Raw genomic sequence first — 8,474 nt, 5'->3', positions numbered from 1 at the left:
GAGCGGATATGTTCTTTGCTATACTCTTCCATGTAAAAAAATCCGTTAAAATACATTAAAAAAACAAACTAGTTAGTTGTTTATTTGGTGCCTTCCATTTTAATATAATAGCGAACAGTCTTATGTTTCTGTGTTTCGCCGCCTATAATTTTACCAACGACAAATTAAAACGACTTTAATCAATTCAAACTAAAATACCGACAATGTACTATAGTAAATACGCCTTTTAACATTATCAAATTCCCGACTAAGATAGATATTGTTTCGCTTGGCTAAAATTTGGATCCGTCAGCATAATATTTTTTGTTATTGTCATCGACTAACTTTTACTGCAACAAGTTTGCTGAGAATTCTCATTGCAATTGACAGCAGCTGGTATCTGAGGTACACCTGAGCCATTAATCAGTAAACTGATTCTAAAGCTTTTAATCTGCAGTGCTCTTACACAATTGATTCAAACCGAAATCCGCCTCGGACAAAACGATCATTTCAATTCGATTAAGAAAACGTCACGAGAAATACATTGTAACGTCATAAAATATATCACGGGTTCGTTGGCGCAGACGAGGCACAGAGTAAGTCGTGTGCTCAACGTGTTCTTAATGCCCCCGGGCAATTTGTAAACACCGGTTTTACAACTTTGCGTTGCACGGCGAGGCTATGTCTGGCCCGGCGTTGGCTCATTACAACGAATTTACCCAAATTTCGGGACACTAGGGTTCACAGTTGAACAAGGCAAAATAAACGTGACATTTTTGAACTAACATTTGTAATCTGTATATCTTGAACAACTCGCTAATTTACGAAAACGATAATTAATGATAGCGCAACCATTTAAAATAAATTGCTTTAAGAAAAGAAATACGCCTTTTACAAACATTTAAACGGGCCTATAACTCATGATCTCGGTAAAGTGATATATTCTTATTTTTGCCATTTTTCTTTAAAACTTGATAAAATTACTATATTTTTAAGTTTGATTACTTTCCTGAATAAATGAGAATAATAATCCATAAAGATTCTGGTTTCCATTTTTATATTCTCTAGGCACTTTACCTGCTGTTAGCCGATTAACGTTTTCTGGCTTTATTGAACATTTTTCTGTTTGCTGAATGTAAGAATTAGGAAAGCTTTTAAAGATTTAAACCTCAGTTAGGTCACGCCTGACATGCCTTGCCTGGAGGTTAAAATTTTATGTTTTAATATATAAAGGGATGAAAACTTACTATTCACACATAATGACACGTTTTCTAAGTGACGCATGCATGTTTTTTTTTATTATACAACACATGGTTATCAGGGTTCGGAACGTTTTGGCGCCACAGTGTTAACTATATAGGAATGTCCGATATTACCGGATCAGACTCGATACCTGATTTCAAATGGCACTACGGCGCGCATACGATACAAGGATGTTATCGGTGCAAATCCGATATTAAATTAATATAGTACAACAATAGGGTGTATCTTTATAGAATCCAAAATCATCGGCGGTAGGTTTTAGCCAGTCGATCACTGCTCCGCTGACGCGTATATTAACAAGTGAAACTCATAGTTAAAAACATGAGTAAAAACAGGATCAGACGTTTTGTTTAAAAGAAAAATATATTTCGCCAAGTGGCATCATCAGTTCCTGTAAGAATACAAATAAATAACTAAAATCAGAGCGCAGCCATCAACAAACCAATAAAAGTAAACAATAAAATATTAAAACATGATAATAGACTAAAAACGTAATGGAAAGCACTACAGCCTTGCAGGCAACACGACTGGGACAAATGAGTAGGCGACGCAAGTAAGTGGATGAAGGGGGAAAAATACATCAGTCTGTTGTCATGTTTTAATATTTTATTGTTTACTTTTATTGGTTTGTTGATGGCTGCGCTCTGATTTTATTTATTTATTTGTATTCTTACAGGAACTGATGATGCCACTTGGCGAAATATATTTTCCTTTTAAACAAAACGTCTTATCCTGTTTTTACTCATGTTTTTAACTATGAGTTTTACTTGTTAAATTAATATAGAACACGGCCACTAGTCGTGATATAACTGAGAATATTTTACTGTAAAAGATGTATTTTGGTGAAGTCGCAAATTAAATGCAAAACAATGCTAAACCAATATATTGTTTGACGGCCAATAAAGATTCCATTGGTACGTTTCAATTATATCAATTTGCCCATTTAAATATTGTAATGACGTCTTTCGGTGTTGGATTGCATTGGCCTTATATTTTTTCCGAAAATATGGGCTATCGGTATAGCAAGAGTTTAAAATTCGGTATCGGACATCTGTAGTTTAAACGAGGGCTGCGGTGTAAATTGGCGTAAATAATAATAAAACCCAATATGTGCAGTTAACAAAGAACGTTAAACTGACTAAAAATATCATTATTTATGAGCTTTATTTATCTCTTAATATAAGTATGCCTCATCCCACTGAAAATGTCTATGTTGCTCACAATTTAAAAAACACTGGATAATGGCACAAGGCCATTAGCTCTAAATGTTCCTGTTGCATACTCGGTCTGTAAGGTTTATTTTTAACCGACTTCACAGCCCTGGTTTAAACACATGCTGATTGAGGGAGCGGTCGGCGCCAAAACGTTCCTTTCCCCTTTTAACATTTCAAATATTCCATCCGGAGACAAGCGTGGCCGCTATATGACACAACGTAGTAACGAAGATATCTTGCAGTTATGGACGGAACGAATGCATTCGTCTTGTAGCTTGTACGATCGTGGTTTCCGACGAAAATCTGAAAAGAAAATTCTGAGTTATCGGTCGAAAGAATGTCACGCTAAAAATTGCCTCTGTGTCATAAATTGGGATATTTATATGTTGGAACACTTTCGGACGGGCCCATCTAATATTGAGTATATTTTGACTCAAAAACTACGTTTAAATATTAAATGTCGTATAGGTTTAGTTACATTAAATTAAAACAATTTTTTTACCTAATTTGTTTTTAAATTCACTTGAATGTAAATAAAAATGATCTAAAATATGTTGTCGTATCAGCTACTACTGGGCGCAAATAATTGCTGTATGAGCGATTTATTACCGTATGTTCGAAATTACTTAAGTCCAAGTCAAGTCCTTTGCAAAAATTATAAGTCAAGTCAGGTCCAAGTCCAAGTCGTTGGTTGCTCAAGTCAACTCTTCAAGTCATCACAAAGTAAGTCAATTTCAAGTCAAGCATTGAAATAAAAGTAAAGTGTTAAAGTTGTAAAATTGGTAAACTGGTCCGATTATCGGCAACAATACGGTACAAAAAACACAATCGCAAATTCAGCAATTAAATTGTTTATTGTGAAAACAATTTGGATAGTTTTAATGAAAAACGCTTAGTTTTGACAAAATGACGTAAGTATAAGACTTCAGTCAAGGTATTTGTAAACTGTGACTTAAGTGTACTTCGGTCAAGTCAATGACATAAGTCATTACAACACTGCAGTTATCCGACCAACGATTTGAAAGACTGTCCGCGATTATCTTTTCGTACGTTTATTATTTTTTTAGCTATCCCTCCCTTTATAAACCGATGTGTCAGAACGACGCTTTAAATTGTACCGTTGTTATACACAGTACAGACGACTTTTACTTTATCTCCTCCTTGTTGGTTCTGCACAAAGCGTAGACTGTTGATGCTGTTGCCGTACGATATTCTAAACGAAGTGATCCACTGGGCGTATGTTTTTCGTCCTTGAGTTATTATTCCTGTCACTGTGGTTGGTGACCCCAGGTCGACCTGAATCCATTCGCCGATTTGTCCTGATAAACAAGGTTGGAAATAATTACCAAGTTGCTATATAGGGCAAATTACGTGTCACTATGAAATCTTGGAAAATTTCTACTTTGACCTGATGAAGCCCGGTTGTGCGAAGCTTGTCTTATTGTTAATACAATTTTTATTTATTTAGTGCCATCTGATTACCCTACTTAGAATTAGACAACTACAGCTAATTACAAAGATTGTTATGTTATATAGTATTCGTTTTCAACCTTACTTTTGTGCTACTATATTTATAAGTTATTTCGAATAATAGTTCCACGGACTGTTGGTTGCTGCAAGATGTGAGACATTTGCCCATAAACTCACAAACGAGTCTTCACCACTAACGTTAAACTCGGTCTAGATTCTAGTCTACAACTGAAACATACATATAGACAATGTGTATTCTGTGATCAGGCCCTTCTGCAGTCGTACTGGCCAACGATAATGGCACACATAATAGTACACAGATGCCATCAGTCAGCTTGATCAGAACTGTAGTGCAAGCAAGGTATAGTTTACGTCTATTATAACTTTTTAAATATTGAGTTTTATCTTCGTGGAAGATCCCATTTGAACTAGCAAAATAAACACTTTCAATCTATACCAAAAGCAACCTTAAAAAAAGCACTTCTTAACTCATGACCTGTACGATACCTTATTTTATTTCTATATACCTATAGTCGAAACTTCAGCAATAATCCTGTTTTTTGACAATTAACTTATTAACCGTTTCAAAGTTATGAAATATATTTAAATTAGCAGTATTTAAATGACTTAAGTCAATGAATTGACTTCAGACACTGTTAATAAATGACTTGATTTGACTTAAGTCTTCTGACCAAAATGACTTAACATTGACTTGATAGTTTGGACAAAGGACTTGACTTGGACTCAAGTCATTTTGTCAAACAACTTAAGTTAAACTAAGTGTTTTATTAAACATTGTTATACCTATACTTACCTACTCTAGCTACCTATACCCTGTATGGGCTTAATTGATATTCTTGTTACGTCTTACTACAACCTCCAACCTTTATGCTACATTGTTCAATTCAATCGGGTTGTTTATTTAGTTTGTGCACGTAAAACAATTTTATTGCTGTATATTACGATTTGGCTATTTTTAGGCGTATTTTAAGATGCTTACAATAGGCCGAATACCGAGTTTAATCGTTTACGTCGATACTATGCAATGGATCGGACAAGTACTGATATTGTCTGGGATCTGGTATCGGCTTCGATCTAATAATATCGAACATGCGTAATACAAACCATTGGCTGGCGCCCAAATCTTCCCTCCGGTATTGTTAAGTCGAGCTAAATGCGGTCCGTGGTGTTGTGCAGAATTGACGTGAGAAGAAGCTGAGATTGAAGAATCCGGAATTCGTCTGTTTTCCAATCCAACTGAGCACGAGTCTATAAAAAATGTATAATGAGGTTTCAAGGAATCATGGCTCAACTACAAGCCCGCAGAAATGTTATTGCGGCATGGGAGATTTCTCAATTCTAAATCTACTATTTGTGCAGTGTTTACAGGTGGTTTTGCGGGATTGAAACAGTATTCCGAATTTCTTCAATGTTGGCTGAAAATATAGCCTATAATTCCCCTAAATATTTTGACTGCCACCAAGCTAAACCTTATGGTTTACGTCAAAGTAGACATGTGTACAATCTTAACGTAATTTTACACATAATTTAAGCGTAATATTTCAAAAATTTCATTGAACAAAACGTTTTGTAGATTGTTTAAAATATATAAAAATATCTTGTACATAATTTTGTAGGAATTGATCGCTTAGTTTTCTGTAAGTGGCCTATATGTCAAAAGTTACTAGACTAACCTAAATATGGAGGTATGGCTGTTCTTCAGCGGAATAAACCGTAAAATCTTACCTCGGTTCTCTGTGTACTTGAAATAAATGTCTGCAGGCTTCATTTCGATGTACAACTCTACATATGCAAATTAGTATTTAAACTGTTGTCTCGCCAAAGGCTCGATTTTCAATGCCCATTTACATGAAGAATAATATACATACTATGTAAAACCTCACAATTTCGATTGGACAAGTATTAATGTCAATCTGTGCGTAGAAGACTTTCCGATTGCTGTAATGCAATTTATGTCGTTTTTCATATAAATTTCAACGCGATTCGTTACTAAGACATATTTTAACAAACCCAATAATCGAATTTTGTCCAATTTAGAGTCGAGTATTTGGTTTACTATTATAATATCTGATTTTCAACTTCCACTGTTTAAATATGTTGCGATTAATACAATGGGCCTATACTATTCTGAAATTTATGAATGGCGTAACATGATAGCTGCTATGTCGACCTAATGTGCAAGCCTAAGAATTTACAGGACAAATGACTAAATAAAAGTCGGTTTTCATTAAGGGCAAAATGTTTGACATTTAAGGCTGTTGGTATACTGTCACTGTATATATCAGTAGTTGTAATTAAACAAAAAACAGCGACCCTTAGATATTTTATTTTTATATGTTTTTATGTCCCACTTTTTATGTTTTTGTGTGATTTAATATTGCAAAATGCCCCAGTTACCTTCCAAGCGATCCAGTTTTATTTGCAACTTTTGCTGCTTTCTCTGATCGCAAACGCAGGAGCCTGGGGGTCCAATGTCGCCCTTGAAGCCTCTCGGACCCCTTGGCCCCATTTTACCTGCAAGAACAACATCAAATGGTAATCTGTATATGTAAACAATTCTTATAGGACTTTTTCCTTTAGGACCACTTTAAATTACGCTTTCCAATTAATGACTTTGTCAACAGTGGACTTTTATTAGCTTCATAAAAATCAATAACAACTGTGAGATTAAATGCGAATAAATTCTTGCTTTTGTGCACAGTAGGCTACACCGAACCCAGACAATTGTGTGACAGTCCGCGGTAAGTTTAAAATAAAATCAGCTGCTAAACTTGTTATTCAGGGAATGCGAGCAAAATCTACAAATGATTTAAAAGAATGTGGTTTTGTAAAACTTCTAGTTCTAATATAATTTCCTTTATGTTTTGGGATAGCGCTTGTTATCGATTTTTATTGTAAATGAATTCAAACTATTTACAAAAAAAAAATCGCAGCCATTTATTATACGTTTGCAAAGTATTGTTGAAGTAGTGGGACTTAACCTAACCTGAAGTCATTGTAAAGCTGTTTGTAGTAGACCCTGGGTCACCGAACTTTTTCCATAACGGGTCAGATAACTTTAAGGCATGGTCGTCGCGGGCCGGATATAAAATTTTTGTCGAACTTTATGAACTGATAATCGTTAAATGAAGGAAATGTATATAAATATGCAATAGAAACTGTAGAAAGCTTTCATATTTTATATCATACAATTTAACGCTTCATCAAAATGTAGTTTAGATTTGTATCCGAAAACATTTTAACTGTACTTTATCATCATAAAGGGAATGGCCTCTTATGGAAATTTGCATTGTGTCTGTATTTTCTGGCCTGCTGGCCGTGATTGAATGAACCCTGTATAGCAGCGGTTCCCAAACTTTTCAAAAAAATTTGCCTGGTGGACCGTTTGCAATTTTTTTAATATTTCGCGGCCCTATACATATTCAAGGGTCAGTTGATCCATGTTTCATAGTACACTAGTGCAGTCACGTTTTTTTTCTAATGTAACAACTTTCTAACTAATGCAATTCGCTGATAGCAAGTAGTATAGCATAGTGCTTTATGATATCACGAGAGACATCATAAAACACGCTATACAATCGAAAAATAAAGCATAACTAAAGTCTAATAATTATGACAGATATTGTTTGAAACATAGACTAATGTTTAAAAACAATTCGCTAAAGCCTATTATGTTTAAAAACTTAAAAAACTAAATTCTTCTTGCGGAACCTCTGAAACTGTTGTAGGGACCCCAGTTTGGGAACCGCTGCTGCATAGCAAGCCAATGGCCGCTTCAAACTTTGCGTTCAAACAAGTGCCATGAACGTTTTTTAATACACCATTTCTCACAGTGTAGCTTACCTGGTCGATTCACCGAATAGTTTGAGTTCCGTTGAGGCGGTAACTTTGGTTTTCGGACTGAAACGCACACATCGAAGTTTTCGTCATCGTCAAAGTAGGACGGCATAGCGTTGGTAAACAAACCGGTTAAGATAAGTAAACTACAAATTTGCCTCATCGTGTCTTCTAGTTTTTGTTTAATGAAAAACTCTAGTTTTTGTTAAAAACTGTATAAAATTTAAAAGTGGAAATTCTCGGCCATGTTGCAAGATACAGTCGCGTACAGCTCTCTTTATATATTTATATTTTGTATTTATTTTCGTTGGTTTCGCAAATTTATAACTGAAGGGAAAACAGTTTGAAGTAAAATTTATACCCAGTCATTATTTTTACCTATAAACTCTTTTTTAATTAGTTTTTGATGAAGGTATAGGTATACCGATTGGGTATTTTGCAAGGCAGTCTACCCTTTCCCATCTTCGAGTTAAAATGTATACACAGCATTAAACAATTATCTCGAATGGTGTTTTTCAACCTATGGGTCGCACTAAAGAAGTGGGTCTCCGTACGTACAATTAGATGGGTCGCCCACTAACTAAAAATTACCAAGAATTCGGTTATAATTTAGGTTTAGTATTTGGGTGGACACAAATTGAAGCTCTTAGCTGAAATAACCAGTTATACGAATCACATTACCGGTACCTC

At 35.0% G+C, this 8,474-nt stretch overlaps 1 protein-coding gene across 1 annotated transcript; it reads right to left on the bottom strand.

Moving 5' to 3' along the window:
- Nucleotides 1-2,621: 2,621 nt before the first annotated feature.
- On the bottom strand, nucleotides 2,622-7,896 carry LOC146157224 (lactadherin-like). Its single transcript, XM_083388133.1, has 6 exons — nucleotides 7,791-7,896; nucleotides 6,345-6,461; nucleotides 5,673-5,729; nucleotides 5,052-5,195; nucleotides 3,606-3,775; nucleotides 2,622-2,759 (listed from the first exon to the last, which is right to left on the bottom strand). The coding sequence occupies exons 1-6, from the start codon at nucleotides 7,894-7,896 to the stop codon at nucleotides 2,622-2,624; spliced, it is 732 nt and encodes a 243-aa protein (XP_083244259.1).
- Nucleotides 7,897-8,474: the final 578 nt, after the last annotated feature.

Source organism: Ascidiella aspersa, chromosome 4 (genome assembly GCF_963924565.1).
Source record: "Ascidiella aspersa chromosome 4, kaAscAspe10.2, whole genome shotgun sequence".
In the NCBI taxonomy this organism is placed as follows: Eukaryota; Metazoa; Chordata; class Ascidiacea; order Phlebobranchia; family Ascidiidae; genus Ascidiella; species Ascidiella aspersa.
Note: the sequence above shows the minus strand (reverse complement) of the source record. Positions and strands in the feature narration are given on the sequence as shown.